The following is a 24,088-nucleotide window of genomic DNA, read 5'->3' on the forward strand; positions in this document are numbered from 1 at the left end:
TCAGAAAATCGATCCATCTAGGGTTGGATGCAAATCGGCAAAATCTCGCCACGACCGTCGGGGCTTTGGCGGCCGGTCGCACTTCTCATCGAAATCTTTCCACCAATCCTCATTCTGGAAGCTGGGCAAAAGGTTCCAGTTTTCCATGAGGACCAATTCGCTCTCAGATAGGCCCATCCAAACAAAAAGATCTTGACGACGTCTTGGCCTTTTTGAGCCTTGATCAGAACCATTTTCGCGTTGCGCTTCCACGTCAGAATGTAATCCAGGCGGAGGATTTTCCTCGTTCGCCGAACTTCTGGTGTAATCACCACTCTCTGAGGAGTTGTTCTCGTTGTCCCTTTGAAACCAGCCGTCGTTGTGGTCAGGGTATTCCGACACGGGCACCTAGGTGCCCAAATAAAGTTGCGCACCCAGGTGGGCGTCGTCTAGGCGCACAGGACCTGTGTGCTCGGGGCACAGCCCCCCCTGACTAAGCATTCATCATTTATGGGCGGCCAATACATGGGCACCTAGGTGCCCATGTATTGGCCGCCGATGATGCCCCTTGCGGCCACCCTGTTGTCCAACAACTGTAGATATTGTAACTAACTCACTGAAAGTTTTCTTTTACTTGACACTCGACCCTCCTGATCCCTGTCGATACCATACTATGTCCATCACAAATTGCGGTACGGTACCTTCGGATCCGGCAAATGTCTCTTCCCCTACCTAAAATGGAACGGACAATAAGGATGTGGGAATCTCGTTTCACCGGTTGTCGCCATTGTGGATCGTATGAACAATCTGCTCACATGTCGTTCTTCCCCAAAGACAAGATTTTTATCCCAGCCTTTGCTCCTTTTTTGGTCCCCTTAGTTTTCGCTGTTACCACCATTTTCTTCTGCCCCTGCTTCGTGTCAATTTGAGCTTGAGCTTTTTGTGACACAGATGCCACTTCGCATTTCCTCTTATTCATTTCCTTCCTTTTGCTCCCCTTAATGGTTTGTTTATTACTTGCCGCTGCCTTTTGGACCAACTGCTGCTTGCCCATAGAAGTGTCACCTTTGTATAATTTTTCAAAGGTTAGCCTTTCCCCTTTGTTGGTTATCGCATTCGACGCCTTCCGCTTTTTCTTCTTTTTCTGTCGCCCTTCTTTTGCCACCATGTTCTTTTCATTAGTCATTGACTTGTCAGAGGGCTCTACAGCCTCTGCTCTATCCGAAGTCATTGATAATGTAGACTGCAAGGTTGCTGCTGGCCGCTGTTAAGTAGTTAGTTTGTAAGAGCTAGACTTGCGTCTCTCTGTCTTGCACTCCATGAGTGTTTACCTGAGTACTAGGTTTCAATATTCTGGTTTTGCGCCACCCCAACTCGGTATTCGAAACTCCAAACGTCTTAGTCCAAAGCGATGAATTATCATACGGCCATAGTTGATATATAAAGTCGATAGCTGTTTTGATGGCCGGGTGAGCCGTGTCAATCCTCCCCACGGGCCGATTGCCCATCGTACCTGTAATGATAGGCTCTTCATATAATTGATAAAATGTTTGTCCAGAAGGGTGAAAATGGAGGGGCGGGGGATGCGAGAGTACTGTCACTAGATCACCATGGGAAATGAACCATGCAAAAATGATAGAAGCACCATGGATATATTTCGCAGAGCTTTGTCCGCAGGGACATTTTCGGTCACCATGATGCAAAAGTGGACCAAGCGCAGTTGTCAATGTTTGAAATCCATGCGTATCGGCCCATTGCTGAGCCTGCTCACGCAACATGCCGCTCCATAGCACCTGGCGGTTGGGTATACAGGCTTCTTGGAACCTCGAAAAGATGTTGTCGGCCTCTTCGTCAGTGAGCCACCGGCGGATGAGCTGTCGAATTGCATCAGGAGGTTGATCAGTGCCGAAACTCACGCCACGAATTGGCATGAACGATTTCAGGTGAACGAGACTTTCAGTACAGCTCTGTACGATTTTCATTTCGTAGAATGTTTTGAGGATGTTAGTTGACCGCAGAGTGGTCTGAACGTAATGTTCTCTTTTAAGCATTTCAATGATGTAATATTTGTCATGGTGAATCATAGATATCACCTTGTCGAGGGCCAGCTCACTTAGCGACCCCAACCACGGCCCCTTTCTCACGCTTTTAGTGCAAGAGCCTTCCGGCATGCCGAGAGTACAACCAAGTGGCACACCAGACTAGGTATTTGCCCACCCGATTAGCCAATGCGACAACCCGAGAACCGATGGTCAGCGTTCTACATAAGTAAAGTAAGTAAATTTTTCAGGCTTACTTACTTACTTACTAACGATATCCATACTTACTTGCCACCCCGAACTACTTACTTACTTTACTTGCTTACTTGCAAGTAAAGTGGATCCATATACCATAGCCAATCATCTTACAGCATCGTGTCCTGATGTCCCCTTGGTTTTGCCCAGGAAATCGCACCAGTGCGAGCCCAGTTTCTGAGGCATTGCAATGCCTCCACAGTAACCCAGTGCAGGGCGTTCCTTTGTGAAGATATGGTGAGCTTTGCGGCACTGAAAACACGTTCATTCTCGCTGGACATGGCTGCGATAGAAAGTAGGTCCATCGCCATATTGAATAACCGTGGGAACTGAGTCTTGCGGCCAAGCCACCATTGGAGCAATTGCTCTTCTTTGAAGTCTTCCTCTGGAACCATTTGTAGGTATAGGTTGATCTCATCCGGAGCTTCTTTCCTGGCCTTCTTGGGGAAGTTTGCAGTGCGCAACAATAACTTTGATCCATGAAATGCCGGAGGGGAGTCTGGAGACATTGGTGCCTGGTTACCTTGAGCATAGTGCCTGCCAAAGTAATCTCTGAAGTCCCGAAGGATCGAGTCTACTTGGTTCGGTAGCCTAAGCTGCAGGAACCCAATGCCGTATCCTGGGTGTAATATCATAGCTGCCCAGTAAACAACGCTCCCCTCCATCAAATTGCAGTATTTGTCGAGCTTTGACATTGCATACTTGATCGAGTGTTGTATGAAATGTAGCCCATCGTCGGGCAACTCGAAGGGCTCAGGATCCAGGTCCTTGTCTTCGAATTGTACCGAGATTTCTGCTTGGTATAGTGGAGAACTCGGTTCTCCGCTGGTAGTCGATTCCATGGGTGAATATCTGCCCCAGGTAGATACGCCAGTGTCCTGTTGCAGCCCTCCCTGTTGCTCTCTCTCTCTGCCATCAGTAGGCGCAGCGACTATGATACAATCAAGTACTGGCTCTTCGAGAGTGATCCTCGGCGCCCGATACGGCGCAGGGATAAGGTTGGAAGAATACCGCTGTCGCATTTCAGATAGATGGTCCTTCAAGAGGTACATGGTGGGAAGTACCTCTGCAAATCTAGGAGTGCGACCCTCAAAGTGCTTGGTATACGTGAGGCAAGGCTGTAGGATTTCGATGATCTCGGCGAGTACTACCCAGTCTTCACAGCTAAGAACGTCCTCGGCGGAGACCCTTTTTTCTTCCTTGGGGTCAAGAAGACTAAGCTTGCAAAAGACATCGATAATGTCCCGAAGTCTGAGCGCACGATGGACCATCAAATAGACAGAATTCCATCGCGTATCATTATCTGCCTTGACCATCAAGCCTTTGAGAGTGTCGTCGACAAACCATACTCCCAATTCGGCCATGATTGATTGGTCGACCTTGCCACTCGTGATGGATAGGAAAAGCTCCCTACGCTGAGGATTTCTTCTGATCCAGTAGACCAGATTATGGAGTTTTCCAATAGGGCCTCTTTTTCTCCATTCACGGAGTAATTCGCGTTCTTTCTTCTGGTCTTTCTCCGCAATGTGACTGTCGAATATGTCACTAGAATCGCCCTCTAAGAAGGCCTTTGCCGATAGGTTGAGGATATGGCCAACACAGCGGATTCGCCGCTCGCCTTCCAAGCCCTCAAGCCCAGTAGGGCTTGCCCGGGGATTGAACATCTTAAGCAAAGCCCGGACACAAGTATCGCAAGGGTCAGCGTTATCTGCTGTGAAGAACCCGATCTTCTTTTCCAAGCCGTATTTCCGGATGACCTTAGCCATCAAGATGGCCTGATTTTCGCCACCGTGACTGCCAGAGAGCTTCTCTAGGCTGATAAGGCGGACTTGTGGTGTCCCGGCTATGTCAACATAGTACGCTATCACCGAAAGGATAGCAATACCATTAGGCGAAGTCCACATGTCAAAGGAAGTATGAACCTTTGATAAGGCTTTATTCATCTCATCCTTTAACATCCTCGTGTGTTCTTCGAATTCTTGTAAGATCCACCTTCTTACGGTGTTTCCCGACGTCGGCAGAACTTCGATAACAAACTCGTCATCTAGGAAGGCAAGAAGCTGTCGAAATAACTTGTGTTCAACACCGTGAAGAGGGATATTGGCATCCGTAATCCAGCCGAGAAGAAGTCGCTTGAAGATGTCTGCTCTACTCTCAACGATCAGCGGCCTTCTTTTGGCGGCCCGCTTTTGCATATCAAGGACCGATACAGAGGATGACGGAGCCGGAGATGTTCTATTCGACGGTTCGGGCTCTGAATCAGGACCGTTGTCGTGTGCAGTAGATGGCTTATATATATGGTCGTTGTTCAAGTGGTAGATCGGGGAGGTAGTTGCCTTAGCCTCCAATATCTTAACCTGGTTCCGTGCGTCACATAGACCACAAACCCAGTATCGGCCACCTGCTGTACCGTCGTCGCTAAGCCTGATGACGTATTTGCCGTACCGAAGGATCCATGAAAGGCTTCTCCTTCGCTTTTTGTGTATCCAGTCCTCTAGGACATATCGGAGACCGTCGATATATAGCGAAGGGAGTGAAGAAGGTTGAGCGACGTCGAGATGCTCAGGCCGAACGGTCGCCAGTTGGCTTGCTACGCTTCTCGTGCGCCGAAGGTTCGAAAGGGCACTATTGCCAGCCACGGACTGGGTCGTCTCGAAGGAGGAGGAAGAGGAAGTTCCCGCAATGGATTCTTTGTCAGGCATCTCGAAAATAGAGCGAAATACGGTATCCAGGTTCGGGGATATCAGCTGCGTCAATGCACTGTCGCGTTGCTGCAGCAGATTGTTGCGCGATAAGGACCAACTGTGGGAAGGAATCCTGTCAGACAATTGGCTCTACAGGGATCAGAGATGGCACCAGTTAATTGATGAGAAATATCTTGGGAATAAAAGAAATTTGAATAGCCATGTGTTCAGGTATGGCTATTTAAGCTCATGTCGTTAGGATTGGAGCACTTGATGCGACAAACCGGATGTGAAACCGGATACATGACCCCAACGTATGGGCCGCGTTTCACATCCGGTCGCACGGTGCTTGCGGTTTTGCCCCACTTACTTAGATCTTACTTACTTACTTGCTTCTTAGAGGTTTTACTTACTTACTTCGCTGCCGGGCTTACTTACTTACTTACTTGGTTACTTACTTGCAATTACTTTACTTATGTCGAACGCTGCCTGAACACTTGGAGAATTTGGCCTTCAAGCAGGCCTGTCGCAGGGACAAGCGAGGCTGGGAAATGTGGCGAGGAGTAGGGATTGTGATGTTTGAGGGTTATAGGGCTAGAAGTCGGAAAAGAATGTAACTAACGAGACTTAATGTTGTGGGCCCTATGAGGCGTATCCTCCCGGGCGGAATAAATTCATTCATTCATTCGGCTGAATTATGTAAGATCTCCCCACAAAATAAAATCAGGCAACCCATCAGCTCGTCGGATGAGTGATCTCAAATTCTTCATAATTGCCCATCTTCCTAACTTCAGCCAAGAGAATGATGGGGTCTTCTGCACCTCATCACCGACACCAATCGTCACTAGAGGGATTCATTGACTTTTCTACAGGCGCAAGTCCTTCGTTCAACCCAGATGAACTTGATAAGGCTGCTGGTGTTCTCCGTCGCGTTATCGAGCACTTCGAGCCCTTGTCGACTGAAAAGCCGTATAACCGACCTAGGCTGGTCCGTCTAACGTACGAACATGCTCGATCAGATCAATCTAAATCCAACTTCTTGCATGCATTCCTCGGGGCAGTGAATATTACGATAGATGAAGTTATCGATCTCGATGATGAAACGGTGGAAGAGGAGATTCGTTTGGCTTTGAACACCTTTGCAGATTTCCTGGTCGACAACTTCTTCCTTCCACGTAAGTCATCTTTTTTACTAGCATTCGACTTCAACACTCATCAGACTCTAGTCAAGGCTGCTGGCAGCAAGACGCCCCAACCATCGCCCGCAGCTAGCTCCCGAATCACGAGCACGCGTCCTGTTGTCGGGTCCGTGGAACGAGTGGCGTCGCTTAGACGTGACTGCCTAGTTCGTGACCGACATCGTTGCGTAATATCTCGCGATTTCGATATGAAAGAAGCTGAGCGCCGTATTGAAGAGAGCGGATATGACTATGCTTCAGACGATCAAGGACAATTACTCAAAGAACAGGAACCCGGATCATTTGCGGAACTGGAAGTCGCGCATATACTTCCTCACTCATTGATGACTACGACAGGAAACCCTGAGCTGGTAGGTAAATATCGAATTCTACACCCCAAGCTAATATGTGTCCTAGAATAAATCCAAGGAAACGGCATTGGCAATACTTGATATGTTTGATCACGATATCGTGCACCTTATCGAAGGCCCAGATATTGATCGTTCTCGGAACGCTCTCACTCTGAAAATTGATTTACATCGGCAGTTTGGCAACTTCAAAGTCTTCTTCGAGCCTACAAACCAGCCCAATAGCTACCGGATCGATTCAACCCTCCGTCAGCCATTCAGGAACCGTATTTTCCCAGTCAATCGTACTTTCTTTCTCACTCCCGAGCGAACCATCGATCCCCCTTCCGCTCGGCTTCTTGCTGTTCACAACGCTATTTGCCAGATTTTACATCTAAGTGCCGCCGGAAATTACATTGACAGCATTCTACGCGACTTGGACGATGGAGTTGTACAATCTGACGGCTCTACTAATCTAGCCAGTCTGCTTCGACTGAGGCTAGATTGTTGGTGGGAAAGCGCAGTGGTTGAATAATCAGTGTCACAGCCTGAGTCTGAGCCTGAGCCTGAACCTGATTGATTGATTGATTGTATCCTACACGTTTGTGGCCGCTTTTTATCTGCTGCTATGCCCGGTTAACAGGACTCGGCAGACAGCCGGCGCGTCCGTCTGGCAAACGCCCCACTTCGCCGTATTGTTGAAATTCGTTCGCTATCTATGACCCAAATTGCTTGTTTTCTGTTGGAGAATTTCGGATTTTCCGCCTCTTGCTCCTCCGTCCTTAAATTCTTGCTTGTTGTCCTCAGGAACCTTTCCTTCGTGACTTCGTGCTGCGACTCTGTCGCTGCCAATCCACCGTGCTGTGCGACCATGATACCTACAGTCTCCCCCCAGCTATCGGCTTTGTCTGTAAGATAACCTCCCTCGTTAAACCCCAGGGCTCTTTATGTACGTCATGTTCCATGTCTTTCTGCTTTTGTTGCCTCCTGCTGGGTTCCTATGTGGCCATGTATTCGTTCTCTGTGTGTGTCGCAGCAGGCTTTCTATCCATACGCGTTAATCCATATTCCATACGGGGATGTCGTATTCCATAAGTATGGCAATACGGCGGAAAAAATTTGATCCCTGTAGTAATCCCGTTCAGGGGCGATTTTCCAACTCTCCACTCTTTCTTTAATTCCAACACCACTGTGTAAGGACGCTGCGTATGTCCTCGCTGATGACATCCACTTCCACTGACCCTGCGGGGATTCCAGTGTCCACAAGCGAATTGTGCTCTTCCTCAATCTTCAGCACGAACCCTCGATTCTCAAGCGGCGATGTCCAAGAGCGCCTATTTCCCACACTGCCCGTGAGCCCCTCAATTCGGAGCCATCTCGTTGCGGTCGCAAAAATGAGAAGATTTACTACTGCATGCATTGTGTAAGTCCGACTTACTCCACGACCGTTTCAACGACCTTTCGGAATCATCTGCTCAAGATACACGGCATTGAGCTGGAAGCCCATGAACATCCGATTAAAAAACGGCGTGACCGTCTGATTCAGGATGCTTTCGCCAAGGCCGGCGATATGCATGCTGCAAAGCAACTGGCAAAACGAGAAGAAACTCTGAGACATGCCATCAATCACAAAGCAGCGTTGGAGGCACTTATTCAGCTCGTGACTGTCCGTAATCTCTCTTACAACTGCAGTTCTTGGCCAGAGCTTCATGCGCTCATTTCTGCAGTCAATCCTGCGGCAGATGACCTCATCAGCCTTTCTCACGGCTCCATACAGAAGCTTGTCTCCAATTCCTTTCGTGTACACAAAGACATGTTGCGAAGAAAATTGCAGTCTACACCATGGAAACTTCATCTCTCTGCTGACGTGCGGTCTGCTCCAAATCACAAAGCTTTCCTTGGGATATGCGTCAAATTTGTAGATCCGGATGCAAAGGAAGCGCTGCAGGCACTATTAGCTTTGTCGGAGTTGCCAGGTCTTGACGGGCCGGGTAGTCACGGTGGTGCCGAACAATGGAAGCTTCTTCAGCACGTGCTCGAGGATTATAATATCTGGAATAAGGTGGTATTCTACACTGGTGATAACCATGGATCAAACGACAAATTATGCCACTTACTCGCCAATTATCTCCAGGAGAAGGGCGTCGACTGGGAAGCCAAGACCCGTAGAATCCGATGCCACGGCCATATAGTGAACCTGGCAGTTCAGGCTTTCCTTTTCATAGACTCAGAAGAGGCTGCTCGAGCGGCTTTGGAGCATATCGAAGACACCGATGAATCGGCTTTTGGCACTGATTTTTCTGAAAGGATCAAACCACAAAGGGCGCAAGGATGGCGGCGGCTTGGGCCTCTTGGAAAAGTGCACAACATATCGATTCACATGCGCGAAAACGACTATCGATGGAATGAATTCAAGAAGCGCGCTGGAAGATCGCTGGGGCTCGACAACGATACACGGTGGAACTCATGGTTTCTCCTGCTGGACACCACTCTCAATCTTCAGAGCTATGTTGAGTGGTACCAGAAGAAGTATTACCAGGATTTGCGAGACGACTACCTCACGCCTGATGAGTGGAGTGCTCTAGGGGAGACGCGTGCATTCCTTCAACCGTTCTGGAAGATCACTCAGCTTACAGAGGGTCGATACGCCACTCTAGACCGTTCACTTTTTACAATGGATGTTCTTCACAAACATTATACACAAGCATTCCAGAAACACTCTGGCAACGCCACACTACGGAGCTGCATTGCAGCTTCTTGGGCTGTATTCGATAAGTATTATCAGCTTACAGATGAGAGCCCTGCGTACGGTGCGGCAATAATACTTCATCCGCCACGACGTGTAGCCCATATAAAGAAGAACTGGCCAAAGTCCTGGCATAAACCAGTTCTTGACGGCGTGCGAAAGCATTGGAAAGACTACTACCACGAGCTCCCGCTCCCCACCACGACACCACAGCTGAGAGACGAAATACAGCGCCTTGATGAGTATGACCTACTCGCTCGGGAGCTTGACGTTGTTAGCCCATCTATGAGTGAGCTGGACGAGTACGATGCTTTCACGACGCAACCGCCCATTGTCATTGACTGCTCTCCACTTTCTTGGTGGCTCAGAGAAGAACAACAACAGACATACCCTCGTCTCTCTCGAATGGCTGTTGATATCCTCTCGATACCAGCCATGTCTGCCGAGCCGGAGCGCGTCTTCTCCGGGGCGAGACGCACAATTTCATGGGACCGGTGCCAATTGGGTAGTCGTACAATTGAAAGAGGTGAATGCATGAAGAGTTGGATCAAAAGCGGGATAACACAAGGTTACCCGGTAGATTTACTTGAAGCGGAAGGTATTGAGGATAACAACGTAGAGGGGCTAGATGATTCGGCTGGCTGGCAGAGCTCCAACCCAGATTCGGTTTAGTTGATAATGTAAATGACGTCATTTCTTAGTTTCCATATGTATGGATTAAGTTCCATATGGGTTGCATTCCATATTCCATATTCCATAAGGCGCCGTATGGAGTATGGAGTATGGATAGAAAGCCCGACGACGATGGTGCGCCGTTTCACCAACTGCCGGTGGAGAGGCGATATGTTTCCGTTGTCCTGTTTTGACATCCACCAGAGCCTGTTGGCGACCCGGTCCAGATCATCCGAGCAGAATTCCCTGGCCAGCAAGTCCCATACCATGCTTCGGTCCTCCAAAGACACGCGGGGGTATCCCGGCACGTGCCGGGCCGGCCCGTCTAGCTCCCGCGTGAGCTGATGTTCTAAAGCGAAGGGCGGTGTCGGGGCCATTGATACGATCGTGAAGCAAAACTCTGAGTTGTCTGCATCACGACCTCGCCTGATGGTGAGGCTGAGGCTAGGCAGAATTCTCATTCATGTCACGTGGATAGCTGCATGCGAGATGCTTGTGATGACACCTCACAACGTGGGCCCCACTTGCATCTCACCTGTTGCTGCCCATTTGAGCCCAAGCAACACTCGATCGCACCGTCTACTTCCCGCGTCGAAACCCGTCCCATACCTCGAAAGAGATGGCCACTCTACCTGAATTGTTCGTGGCTATCTTTGCGACCGCCAGCGTTGTCCTGTTGGCGACGATCCTCCCCCAGAGGTCCCTGAGACAGCCGTTGAAGTCGCCAGCGACCCAGACCCCGACACGACGCGTCGATGAGATTCCTGCAGATCATGTCGATAACCTGGATCGCAACCTGAAGTCTATTTTTGACAAGGTTCTGGACCTGCAGGGAGATGCGAATCCTATGATCTGTCGCTCTTTGGTGTCACATGGCAAGGACTCCCTCTGTGCTACTGTCTCGATCAAGACATCGCTCTCCGCAGACGACCTGTCCGCTCAGCTGCGCCGAGCCACGAATAGTTACCCATATAACTACACCTGCAAATTCGAGGGAATCACGCCGCTCTATGAGGACAAGAACGGTGCAGATGTCGAGTGAGCCTGGCCGTCGCCGACCTTTCTTTCCCGTGCTGACTCCTCCAGCATCATAGCAGTACCCGGCCTCGGAAGCCACCCACTTGGCTCCTGGAAATCCCCAAATAGCGACGACGTCTGGCTACGCGACTTCCTGTCTAAGGACGTGCCTAATATCCGGGTGCTACTCTACGGCTATGATACCACGCTGCCAGGCAGCCTCTCGAAGCAGTCCATCGAGGACTTGGGTGGTGCCTTGCTGGAACAAATCATTGCCTATCGCGCGAGTGATCGGGTACGTGACTCACGATGCTATCTGGCTTACACTAATATCCGAAGACCTCTCACCGCCCGATCATCTTCGCTGGCCACAGCCTCGGCGGCCTGCTCATCAAAGAGGTGAGATATCCCGCCGTCATAGTGCGGCATCACACTGATTGCTACAGGCGCTTGTTCGTGCGCGCAGAAGATGCAGTGATGCAAACTCTGACCTATCCAAAGCCTCTTATGGACTTCTTTTCTTCGGCGTGCCCAACCTCGGCTTACGAAACGACCAACTGAGGACTCTTGTCCGAGGCCAGCCCAATGAGGCCTTGATCCACGATCTCCTCGTCGACAGCGACTCTGAGCCATCGGCCTTCCTGAAGAGACTCGCCGACCAATTTTCAGAGAGCTGCAAAGGCCACTACAAGGTCGTGACTTTCTTTGAGCGCAGGCTGAGCCCAACCCTAGAGGTTAGATACTTTCCCAGAAACGGTTGAGTTGACGCTGACTGATCCCATAGCTTAACCAAGACGGTAAGTGGCGCAAGACTGGTCGCCCCTCTTTGTTGGTCACAGAAAAATCGACTACCAGCACGGGCTTGGTAGCCGTCGCCGAGGAGGACAACATCGCGCTTAACGCAGATCATTCTGGACTTGTTAAGTATGATTCCAGGAACCAGGGCGACTACACCATCGTCAGAGAACGACTAAGACGGCTTGTCGATGAGGCGAGGCTGGAGGTTGCCAAACGATTCGCCGAGCATAGTATGTAGCTTTTAGGCATCCTGCGAATATTATCTGATTCTATAGCGTAGGCCTCTACCAACCCCTATCGGAGACAATGAAAGCCTGTTTGAAATCACTAGCCTTTGAGGAAATGGACGGCAGGCAAGTCAAAATCGACGATGCTGCTGATGGCACATGCAAATGGCTTCTCAAGCATGAAACCTTGATCGAATGGACCCATCAACATCGAGGTCTTCTGTGGATCAAGGGAAAACCTGGATCTGGCAAGTCAACGCTGGTGAAATATGCCCAAAATGCACTTCCTCCAATTTATGGAACGAATACGTTTGTATTTTCCTTCTTTTTCCATGGTCGTGGTCATGAGCTACAGAGAACTCCGATTGGTCTCTTCCGATCCCTCCTGCACCAGCTGCTCAAGTGTGTCCCTGGCGCCGTACCCGACCTGATAAAATATTTTGAGGATAAACGAACAACGGAGGGCGAACCTGGAGAGAAGTGGCAGTGGCATCTACAGCCATTGCAGGCTTTCCTCAAGTTGTCACTTCCAATAATCTTGAAGAGGTCTCCAGTCATCCTCTTTGTCGACGCGCTCGATGAGTGCGGGAAAGAATCAGCTGTCGAGTTGGTCGAATACTTCGAGAAATTACGCTCAAGTCTCCCGCCAACGGAGTCTCGATTCGGCATCTTCTTTTCCTGTCGCCACTACCCCATCCTAGAGCTTAAAGGTGGATCAACGATATTGCTCGAAACCGCAAATAACGCAGACATCGCTACGTACATTCAAGGCCGCTTCTCCACGTGTGATCCGGACGCAGACGTCGAAGAGTTGATATTAGATCGCGCCCAAGGCGTCTTCATGTGGGCACACTTTGTCGTGGGGCGCGTCCTGGAGCTGAAGCGCGAGGGGGAGTCTCGGGCCAAGATCAAGACCGAGATCAAGTCGACACCCCAGACTTTGGGCAATCTGTACCACGGGCTTATTCAGGGCGCGAAGCATAGCTCGGACACCTTGAAATTGATGCAATGGATCTGTTTCTCTACGAGGCCGTTGACAACGGACGAGGTCCAATGGGCTATGATAGTTGACGCTGACTGTACTCACAAGTCACTCGACGAATACCAAAACTCGGATGAATTCATCGCCGACGACAAGATCGAGAGAAGAATCAACGCCCTCAGCTGCGGTCTCGCAGAGATCGTACAGTCTAGAAATGCCCGCGTAGTTCAATTCATCCATCAGTCAGTTAAGGACTTTTTCATCGAGGGTGGATTGAAAGCACTGGATAATACCACGAAAGCAGCAAACTTAGTTATCCCCACTGTTCATTGCCACCTCTCCCGTTGCTGTATCCGCTACTTCAAAACGGTAGTTCTATCTCAGCCAGGATCAGGATCGCTGGGCAAGGAGGACAAGTCAAGATTCCCCCTGCTGCACTATGCCACAACGTCATGGGTGTCTCACGTAAAGTTGGGCGACCCAGCCGAAGAGTCCCCAAACGATCTCGTGCATCTGCTTGGATGGCCGACAGAGCTCCTGGTTGAATCATGGGTGCGGATATACAAGGCATTGGAGCCTTACAAATATGACTGCCCGCCAAGCGGGAGTAATCTTGTGCACATCGTGGCAAGACACGGCTTGACGAAGTTGCTCCTATGTCTGCTCCTTGACACTGGCAAGGTTGATATCGATGCAACAGATGAGAATGGCCGGACGCCGCTGTCATGGGCGGCTGGGAATGGACATGAGGCGATGGTCGAGATGCTCCTCGATACTGGCAAGGTCGATATCGATGCAAGAGATGAGTATGGCCAGACTCCGCTATCGTGGGCCGCTGGGAAAGGACGCGAGGCCGTGGTCAAGATGCTCCTCGATACTGGCAAGGTCGATATCGATGCCGAAGACTTCTGTGGTCTAACTGCGTACCAGCTGTCTTCCTTCAATCATCATGAGCAAGCTGAACGTCAATTGATGGCTCGGGGAGCACTGGCCTCTTCCGACTTTTACGGTCTGCAGTCTTTGTTCGTGGAACCTTGAGGCCGAGAGTAATATATATCCATCCATTGGCCCAGTATTGGGCGACGCAAGACCCTTGTTTCGGCCATGTCGTTACAGAGAATATCGCCGTGCTCAGGAAGATGAGTAGCGAATACATCACCAACTCGAGATTGGCAGGTCCTTGGGAACCTAGCTAAGAAGCACGGATCTAGCGACTGGCCCTTTTGTTATACATATAGTGCCTGCTTGGCTATCTTCTTTACACGGAATTATCTCCATTCTGAAGACCAAGCCACTTGGCGTTTTCCGTGCCAGAAATTTATTCTGCGGCACTGATTAAAGCCTTGCTCTATAAATAGTCACGTAATACAATTAAGGCCTGAGTCTCATTGAGGCAAGGGGTTGGTTTTTACAAACTCGCGCCAATCAGCCTCATTTTGCTCTATCCATACGCCTTGGGGATGTCTCTCTTGCTGAGCCATGCTATCTTTGCAACCTCGGTGTCATTTTTTCGGCCGAGCACCTCGGTGATCTCAACTCGAACTTCGTTCTTCTCGTTTAGCACCGCAATACGGCTGACATTATCCACTCTGATAGGGTACAGGTCGTCTCGTAGGATCCGGCTCCTGGGGCCAGTTTTGTTTCCGCTACGCGTTTTACAATCCCATGCTCGTTCTCGTCCTTGCAGGTGATCCTGACGCGGTGGGGGTTCTTTGGGTCCTTATTTGGGTCCTTAGTCAGAGACCCAAACAACGAGTTGATCAACGGCCAACTCAACCAACTCAATGGAGGATTTTATTAGTAAGCTGCCCAACTCAATATTACCTTGAAATTGATGGATCTCGTTGATTTCGTTGATATAAAGTGGGTCTACTAGCCACCGTTAGTGACTGTAACTGCGGATTGGTATAAATCCTAACAGCGACCCGTAACTAATAAGGCTATGTGTGGCACCTCCTTTTAGCCTCTGTTCTGCCCTCAATTCTGCCTCCAACTTCCACATCGATTTCAACAGCTACACCGATTGCATTGTGTAACTAGTTCAGGATGAGTATTTTGTCAGATTCTGACGCCATCACTGCTGTTGACGATGATGGAAATTTTAGGTCGTCTCCAGCGCCTTCTACAGCTTTCACGCCATTCTCGCCAGCGCGACGTAACCTGCTTGACTAGTTGAACCGCCGGCATCGTTAATAACATAAAGAACGCCTTGATAAGTTGAACTTATTAAGTTCAGTAGAAGCTCCGTTATATCGTTCTGAATCCATACGCTTACCCGGCAAAGTCTTGATATCTTGATTTCTATCCATAAAAGACTCTAACCAGTGTTTTCCGACGCCATCTGGGAAGCCGTTGCGTATAGCTATCTGTGACGCGAAGTGTCTGACTTGCTGATGTGATACTGGGCATCCTAGGTCGGCTTGGACTAAAATCCAGTCTCTCAGTCTCTTCTCCTGTATCGGTGAGAGCTTTTGTCTATGCTCATTTGCTTGTCTTGGTGTTGTGGTGCCTTTGATCCTGTCTTGGAGCGTTGAACGGGTAACACCATGAGCCGCGGCTGCTTTGTTCACAGAAGATCCTTCCACAACGGCCTGAATTGCGGTGCGCATGTCTTTTTCGGTAAATTTCGTCATTCTGAATTGATTGGTATATTTTATAAATTCATACGATATAAATTGGTTGTGCTGTGATCATTTCAATATATCATAAATTGGGTGGTTGGGTGGAAATCAGGGTGGCCGGTTTGTGGGTATCCGGCGTTACCCTTGCTCCCGAATCCACCAGGCTATTTGCCATGAGTTCAGCTGATGACACCGCTATTCTTTTAGTAAGCGAGATATCAGTCTCTAAATATTATTGTAACCAACCAGCTATGCAGGGATGCGACTCTCATCCCTCCGCCAGCTGAAGAACTGCGTCGACAATCTCTTCAGCCGCAGTAGCGAAGAACGCATGGCTCGCCTTCTCAACTGTGACTACCCTGCCGATACCCCCTACAGCTGCATACGTCTCCTGACCCGCTCGAGGCACAACACAATCAGCCCCACAAACAATGTAACCAGCCTTTCCTTTGAAGTTCTCATCTGTGAGCGGAGAATAAGTAATTGGCGTGTTCATGCTATTCAAGGCTTGATCTTTAATCAGTGAAATATAATAATCGGCTTCTTCGTCGGGAATATCGTGATACATTGTTTCCTTAGCCCCTGTGAATTTGACCCAGCCGGTTGTTTCCTGAATACAGTTCATTAGTCTCGGAGGTGACTAGGGTCAGGCATGATGAGTCACATACATTGTAATCCACCCATGAAGGGAGATTCTTCGAGTCCGTGCCCATCATGTCCAATGTCGTTTTTCCCTCAATTGGTGTCACAGCCGACACATAGATCAGGGCTGTCACGCCACCTTTCTTACCAGCTTGTTCTCGTTCTTTCTTGCTTAACCCTTGGACAGCCTGCGAACCATACATCCCGCCATAAGAATGCATCAGCACAACAAGATCCTTGCCTTCATCAACAAGAGGAAGTAGAATCTTGGTCCGTAAAGACATTGCATCATCTTGACATGTCCCGTTTGCGTCGTATAGTCCCGGTGCATTTTGGCTAACGAAATGGTATCCCCTTTGCGTTAAGACTTTCTTCACGGGCTCGAATGACGCGGTGGTGTGCCATGCACCTGGTACAGCCACGATAGTTGGAAGCATGTTGGAAAATGAAGAGAAGAAAAGGTGTGAGAATGTAACCGCACAGATGATATGTTTGTTGGTGGCGCAACGAGGATTTATGCTTTTCGAGAGACTGTGAGACATTGACCCATTCAGTTCGCTTTCAAATTTCCACTATCAGCAGCAGCGAGTCATGCCCCGCTAGCACACCCTAGTTGTCGAGACTTACTTTAAACCTTATTTCCAATCGTAGTAGGAGTTACAGCCGAAGATCGTTCCAGACTGACAGACTGGCTTTACCTTATCTGCTCCAAAGTGCCTTGGAGCTAACTTCTTAGTCCTTTTCTTAATGATTTCTTTGTATGAACTAACAAAATGGCCGCTAATGGAGACGATGTTGCCTACGATGAGGCGTTTCTCAACGAAAGTCGACAGAATGAGGTTTATGCAACTCATATTTCGTTTTTTATCTTGATGATAATAATTGTGCCTTGTCGGTTCTTTTCGTCGAGAATATCCAAGAAAACATTGTCTTGGGACGACTGGCTTGCATATTTCGCTGCGGTAAGTTGTTTGCTTCTCCAAAACCAGATGCAGACAATAACAATTCTGGAAGTTTAACACCGTGGGAGTCTTCATCACGAGCATGCTTTGGCTTCGGTTTGGCCTAGGGAGGCATCTTGCTTGGGTGATGCAAGATGACCCAAACAACATCCAAAACTTTTTCAAGGCTATCATCGCGAACGAGATCATGTACACAACGGCTTTGGCCTGTGCAAGACTGTCACTGGTGGCGTTTTATTACCATATCTTTGGTGTCTCGAGTATGCGATATTTCCTTCACGGGTTCATCTTTTTTATTATTGCTTGGGCCATCTCGACGGCAAGACGGACCACAACCAAGCGTCACAGACAATGCTGACATGCGATAGTATGTTCCTTCAATTCGCACTTGTTGGCCTATTTCCAGCTTCTGGGATGGCACGAACCAGAATTGCATCGACCTTTCGAAATTCTACGTCGGAGTCGCGATTGGTGGTATCATCAGTGACTTTGGTCTAATGATCATTCCTCTCCCGTACATTTGGACACTCAGGGTACCTTTGTACCACAAGATCTTGATTGCAATCATGCTAGTCTTTGGCAGTTTGTAAGTATATCCCCAGTTACTACACCAGCAGATGCTGAATAGATAAGTGCTTGCTTTATCACCATCATTCGCCTCACCAAAGTCATCACAGTAGATCTGACAGATCCAACCTGGGGTACTGTTGATCTGATGATCTGGACCGGTCTTGAAGTCTATAGGTATTTCATTTCTCTTCTCAAACAACTCCAAATGTAATGCTGACGCTGGCAGTGCTGTCATATGTTGCTGCCTCCCAACACTGCGTCCGCTGATTAGATTTGTTTGGAACAAGCTCGGCTTGAAACAATTGAGTTCAACTGGAAACAGCGATCCATCAAAGCCGACTTCCAATGGAGCAGGTACTTGGAGAAATAAATCTCGTCAAACTTCAAGACATTTAACAGACAGAGTCCTCCCATCGAATGCGGATGAGGTTGAGCTGACGAAGCATGCGTACTATGAGCTGCATTCTGATAACGCTCGTGGGCAGTCTCGAGATTCAATTGCTATACCTCAATGAGTTTGGGCATTATTGACTGCCAAATGGAGATAGAAGTCAGTAAACTGTGTGATCTGACTTTCAGAATTCGTATAACTAGGCAAATTTATATCTCAATAGACTAATAATTTCATCTTACTCTAGAATCAAGAATCATTCCGGCAGCGCTAATATAAATGTTGTTAGTGGGGATTCGGGTACACCATTGTCTCGTTAGGACTTGGGTAATAAGGGATAGTAGTTGCATTGATTCAGCTCAGATATTGAAGCGCTAGCAATGTGTCTTAATAATGAAGTGCAAACCCAAGGCCAGCCTACGTTGTATTGCAGTTGGACTTCTAGCTTGACGTTATACGTTTACTGAGGTACGTCCCCATTAGTCTACTAGTTATTGGAATAAAAAGTGTGATAAAGGAAAGATCTAGGTTTTCACAGTGGGACGTTGATGAAGAGTGGACAGGGGGAGACTGATGTGGTAAATGTAACATGTATGTTCAAATCTCTAGTATATAGTGTCTTGGCCGATGACTGATTAATCGTCTCCTGGTAGTTCCCAGAGTTATTATCTATTCATCAGAGGAACCTCTTTCAGTAGGAGAGTTATATCTTGGACATATCGCACTCCAGTATAAGTGACCTCCCAGCATATAAACCATCGCCTCAATATATCTGGACAAAGGACCTGGTGTCAGTCAATTGTATAATAGTCTAGTTAGCCTAGAATGTATTATTTACCTTAACATCTCCTCCGAGGCATTAAGAGTCAGCTCAAATCCGAGTCTGCGAGTTTCCTCCTCAGCATCAATAACAAGCCCCTTAACTAACGCTCTTGCGTGATTCTCTGTCAAGCTGTATAAGTTTATTGCGAATGGGATGGCGTTTTGCGCTCGACCACCAGTGCTGGCTTTCTCGGAATGCCACGAGAAGTAGTCGTTGGTGAATGACATAGCGGCACCTGCGGCCTTGCGGTAAGCCTGACTTCTTGCAATTTCTGCAGGAGAGAGCTGGATGTTGTAATCCCATCGCATAAAGGATTCCATGATACTGCTGAGATATTACTAAAATTTTCTCACTATCAAGTCGTGTTAAAGAAAGATAGCAATCTACTCAAAGCCGACATTAATATGCCGAAACATAATATATTCGTCAAAGGTCTGAAAGTTACGGCCGAGTCCCAGTTCAATTTGACCCAAATGGATCTTTCCCTTCAATTGACAACATCATCTCGGCGAGGGATCGAGCAGAAAGGAATGTACTACACAATTTGAATGAAAAGGCGAAGAAAAGGGCGACAGATTCGGCCAAGAAAAATAATTCAGATGCTATACATGTCGCTTAGCCAGTATGCAAAATCTCAGCTTAATTGAATAAAGATATATAATTGTAGAATTATTTGAAGCCAGTTACATACATTCTATGAAGTGATGCTATCACAAGTGTGCGGGGGTGGTGGGGTGTACGACGGAGTGGTGGTGAGTAAGTCTAGATAACCAGGACTTATAGGCTCTGTTATTAAGGGCTAGCCTATTAGCAAACACTGCGTATGGCATGCAAATAATTGAGAATGCTTTTGCACCAGAACGATTTGCGTCTCTCGCTTGACAGAGTCGCGTTCAGCGTCAATGAAGATGCCTGCAAGTGCAGATCAATATCGGAAAGACACAGAGCACCAACTTTGTCTCCACACTTGGCTTGGGAGGCTTAGCTTGTCGTCTGTTTCATTAAGGGGTCTACCCTACTTAAGTTTTATCTCGGCATATTCAGCTGCCTGGCTATGTGCTGAGCTTCACGCCCCATCAATTCTACCAGACTTTCCATCTCTTCTAAGCGCTCAACAGTATCCGATGCTACCATGGACTGGCCCAACAGTTGATCAAGAATATGTATCATTCTTTGCGATGTCATGCAAATCTAGCATCGGGGGTGCTATGGTTAGTTATGCGGTAATTGGAAGCAGGTATTACTCACCACACTAAAGCCTCGATTGACAGGCACAACATGCATTTCGGGACCGTCACAGGACTGGCGTGATGTTGCGGATTGGGATGGCAGCATCGCGTGGGACACCGAGCCGTCGGAGTCTTGCTGAAACGGTTTGGCCATTGTTGTTTGTAAGTAGAGGGAAAATGAAAACTTGATCATTATTAGTGTGCTTCTGACAGTTTTAATAAGACAAATACCAGTGTCTTAAATTGTTGGTGAGCTCAGCCCGTTGCTCGTGTTTTCAGCTCTAATATTGTACTTGCGCCGTATGGTCATTTTGTGTTGGTCTTGTGAAATGATATACTAGGTTTATGAGACCAAAGCTAATCAGCTTTCAGGTGCGATCGACTGGCGCTGTCAGTTTTCAACTCAGCGCTTGGACATCGGCTCGCGAGTCACAGAATGCAGGCTTGCAAACAAATAAATCAAATCAAATCGGGGGCCTAATTTGATTTGATTTGATTTGATTTGGATCGATTTGGATCTTATTTGGATATCTGGATGGCAATTGATAGGGGTGCCGCACCACTTTGATGAGACTTAATGTTGTGGGCCCTATGAGGCGTATCCTCCCGGGCGGAATAAATTCATTCATTCATTCATTTGATACAGGTGCCGCAAGCTTACGGGTGCCGCACTTTTTGCGCTTCTCATTGGTCCAAAGGCTCGTCGGCCCCGTCAGGCCACTCCACAGAAGGCGGTGAGCTAGTCCGCTCTACCACACCTTAACAGTTGAGCGGGAGCCAATAGCTTCCCTTGAAATACATCCAGTTTCCTTTCGGGAGTCACGACTTTGCTCTTTGCTGGGATTCGTTGCCCAAATTCGCTGCGGACGAGCGGTTTAAGGCGGCGAATTCATGGGTACCCGGGCGCGCCACCACCCAACTTCCCAGCGCCCAATTGGTCCAACCAACACGCGCTCTGCAAACTTACAAGTACGGTCTTCTCCGTCCCTGTTCATCCTTGGTAACATATATTACCAGCTACGGTTTGACTATAATACACTGATCTACCGAGCCAGTAGTCGATTGTAAGGCTTGCTGCTTCTTGCCGTCCCTTTTAACGCTCTTCCATATGTCTTTCACGCCTCTTCTCTTGTTTGCCAACAGATTGTCCCCCATCTCCTTGATGTTAAACAGGGATAACGTCATTATCCCGAAAAACATCTCCAAGCTGAGCTTGGCCCGAAGCGCAGAAAGACCAAGGGACACCGTGCTTACGTTTGTCTTCACTGTCAGAATCCTCCATGGTCAAATCGAGTGCCTGGCAACGCTATACACCATGCAGAAACGGCTCACCGAGCCCTTATAAGAGCAAGCGAGGCTGCTAATGATACTCCTAGTACATTTGCCTCGGGTGTTTTGTCTGGCGCTATCGATTCGTATATCGTCTCTCGTCCTTCGCAGGCTGCTCTCCGCAACTGTTTTAATAAGCAAGCCTATATTGAGGCAGTTGTGGGGCTTCTAACGAGGCGCAGGCTGCCCTTTTCGGCAGTTGAGCACTCCGAACTGCGAGATCTGGCTCTGGCATGTAATCCAGCCATCGGGGACCTTCTCATCAACGATCGAAAGCAGGATATGGGCTATATCAACTCGAACTACTCGTTATACAGCTCACAACTTGCCGAGAGGCTTCAAACAACACAGTCGAAGATACACATATCTTCTGATCTCTGGACATCGCCACATCGCCATGGCGTACTCGCTGTATGCGTTCAGTGGGTCGATGAGGACTTCAAGCTTCAGAAAGCATTACTAGGACTGCCAGAGTGCAAATACGGCCATTCTGGTGCTACGCAGGCTGAGTTGGTCGCCGGTACGCTACGGAAGTTCAACATTACTGCTCAAAGCCTCGGCTACTATATAGGCGATAATGCTGCATCAAACGACACCTGTTTAGAGGAGCTATCAAAGATTTTGGAGGCGGAATCAGGTGTAAGTTACTCTTAGCCGCTAATAGAGCTGTAGCCTATACTGAGTTATAGTATAGGCTGAGTACCCTCACAAACGCCGCAGAATCCGCTGCATCGGCCATATTATCAATCTCGCCTTACAAGCATTCCTTCTCGCTCGCTCAAAAGAGGCTCTTAGAGCGGCTCTAGAAGCTACTGCCGATGAGCCCGGTTCAACTATGCTTGAGGAGTTCTCGCAGCAATTGCATGAGCTGGATCCGGCGGAGATTGTGGTACATTCGGACACCACGACGCATCAAGAACAACGGCAGGAGGGGCGGCAGGAGCAGCCCACGAGAAAACTTACACACGCGAGAGGCAAGCGAGCCACAACTACGCATCAGCAAGCCAGCAACGTCGATGAGCGCTTCGCTGGCTGGCAAGGCATTCCAGCGCTAGCAAAGCTTCATGCTCTTGCAGTCTATATACGGAGCTCGGCTCTACACAACGATCAGTGGTACGATGCTGTAGGTAAGCAACTAGGCATCGATAATATCACGTGGTCCTCATGGCATAGAGTGATCACTGTTGCGTTAAAGAAGAAGCCACAGATCATCCAGTTTACCGCTGAACATGATAATGATCTCGAAGGCAATACTCTTAGCAGTAGGGATTGGGAAATGCTAGAAAGAACGCTAGAGTTCCTTCAACTTTTCTATGAGGCCACGTTGGAAGCTGAAGGCGCTATGGCATCAATCCCACAGTCACTTGAGCTGCTGGACCTTCTCCTAGGACACTGCGAAAAGTGGAAGGTATATGGCTAAGTTTTACATCTTTCTGCTCTATCTATAGCGTATACGGCATGCTAATCAGCTAACTAGGCCCACTACTCGCAGCCGAGCAATCGCGATGATCGTATAATTCACTCTATCGATATGTGCTGGTTCATACTCGATAAGTATTACACTATGACCGAGGATGTCCCCGTATATGCCGCGGCCCTCCTTCTCGATCCTTCTAAACGCAAGAGCTATATTGAAGAATGTTGGCCCGAGGAATGGCACGAGGGCGCGTTTGCCGCCGCCCGTTGTCTCTGGAAAGAAGAATACAATCACGATGTCGAGATACATCTCTCAGAGCAGTCTTTGGCTGTGCCTGCATTATTAAAGCGAAAGAAGGATACGATGCTCTCAAAGATTCGCTTAGAGGTGCGAAATAAGACGATGGCTAGAGCACGGGGCAAGGATGATTTCGATAGCTTTATCTCAGAGGCTCCTATCGCACTTGCAGAGGATACTACGCCCCTTCAATGGTGGTGTAGTGAGGACATTCGTACAGCGTATCCACGGCTTAGCCGCATGGCTATCGATATCTTGTCTGTACCAGCAGAATCAGCAGAGCCAGAGCGGACCTTTTCAGGGGCTAGGTGCACAGCTAGGTGGGATAGGTTACGATTGTTGATTGAGAACATTGAGAAGATTGAGTGTATCGGCAACTGGCTGCGAGAGGGACATATTAGACCGTCAGCTGAGTGTGGGATAGGCCTCCCGTGTGATCCAGAGGCCATAGAGGGTGATATCTAATAGCGAACAGGCCAAACGGGAGCGTTTGAGAAGTTTTCGGGCTATATAGCTACACCAATAGATTCCTCTCACTTCACTGCAGTAATTAGCTTGGCATCACGTGAACCCTTATATGAATATGCATGAATATGTTATATGAATATGTGTTTTGGTAGATAAGTTGAATATAATATGAATATAAGAAAATCGGTGTGAATATTCATATAGCCATGTATGATGCAACCCAATCCCTCTTACCCCCAACATACTCTCTGCACCAATAGATACCTTGGACGGTCCAACCATCTACAGTATACAAGGTTGGAACAGTGACACCCCTGTCGTGAGTTTTGTGGCAAGTGAACTGCTTGAATCCATTGTTTCCTCCTCCGACCCAGGCGTTGTACCTTTGCTCGAATTAATGTTTATATTGCGCAGT

The 24,088-nt window shown here is 48.4% G+C and overlaps 5 protein-coding genes across 5 annotated transcripts; 2 read left to right on the top strand and 3 right to left on the bottom strand.

Annotated features, from left to right (window-relative positions):
• Positions 1-2,150, bottom strand: FPOAC1_013156 (uncharacterized protein; the record flags this gene model as incomplete). Its single annotated transcript, XM_044857498.1, has 3 exons — positions 1-387; positions 1,145-1,243; positions 1,311-2,150. The coding sequence occupies 3 exons, from the start codon at positions 2,148-2,150 to the stop codon at positions 1-3; spliced, it is 1,326 nt and encodes a 441-aa protein (XP_044701681.1).
• An 8,369-nt stretch (positions 2,151-10,519) lies between these two features.
• On the top strand, positions 10,520-13,962 carry FPOAC1_013157 (uncharacterized protein; the record flags this gene model as incomplete). Its single annotated transcript, XM_044857499.1, has 6 exons — positions 10,520-10,938; positions 10,987-11,212; positions 11,257-11,316; positions 11,364-11,651; positions 11,702-11,945; positions 11,996-13,962. The coding sequence occupies 6 exons, from the start codon at positions 10,520-10,522 to the stop codon at positions 13,960-13,962; spliced, it is 3,204 nt and encodes a 1,067-aa protein (XP_044701682.1).
• Positions 13,963-15,813: 1,851 nt separating this feature from the next.
• Positions 15,814-16,624, bottom strand: FPOAC1_013158 (uncharacterized protein; the record flags this gene model as incomplete). The annotated part of the gene is made up of 2 exons (XM_044857500.1): positions 15,814-16,155; positions 16,214-16,624. 2 exons carry the CDS (start codon positions 16,622-16,624, stop codon positions 15,814-15,816), a joined length of 753 nt encoding a protein of 250 aa, XP_044701683.1.
• A 336-nt stretch (positions 16,625-16,960) lies between these two features.
• On the top strand, positions 16,961-18,234 carry FPOAC1_013159 (uncharacterized protein; the record flags this gene model as incomplete). Its single annotated transcript, XM_044857501.1, has 5 exons — positions 16,961-17,149; positions 17,202-17,375; positions 17,518-17,735; positions 17,783-17,893; positions 17,946-18,234. The coding sequence occupies 5 exons, from the start codon at positions 16,961-16,963 to the stop codon at positions 18,232-18,234; spliced, it is 981 nt and encodes a 326-aa protein (XP_044701684.1).
• Positions 18,235-18,944: 710 nt separating this feature from the next.
• On the bottom strand, positions 18,945-19,253 carry FPOAC1_013160 (uncharacterized protein; the record flags this gene model as incomplete). Its single annotated transcript, XM_044857502.1, has 1 exon — positions 18,945-19,253. The coding sequence occupies one exon, from the start codon at positions 19,251-19,253 to the stop codon at positions 18,945-18,947; it is 309 nt and encodes a 102-aa protein (XP_044701685.1).
• Positions 19,254-24,088: the final 4,835 nt, after the last annotated feature.

Source organism: Fusarium poae (genome assembly GCF_019609905.1).
Source record: "Fusarium poae strain DAOMC 252244 chromosome Unknown contig_1, whole genome shotgun sequence".
Lineage (NCBI taxonomy): Eukaryota > Fungi > Ascomycota > Sordariomycetes > Hypocreales > Nectriaceae > Fusarium > Fusarium poae.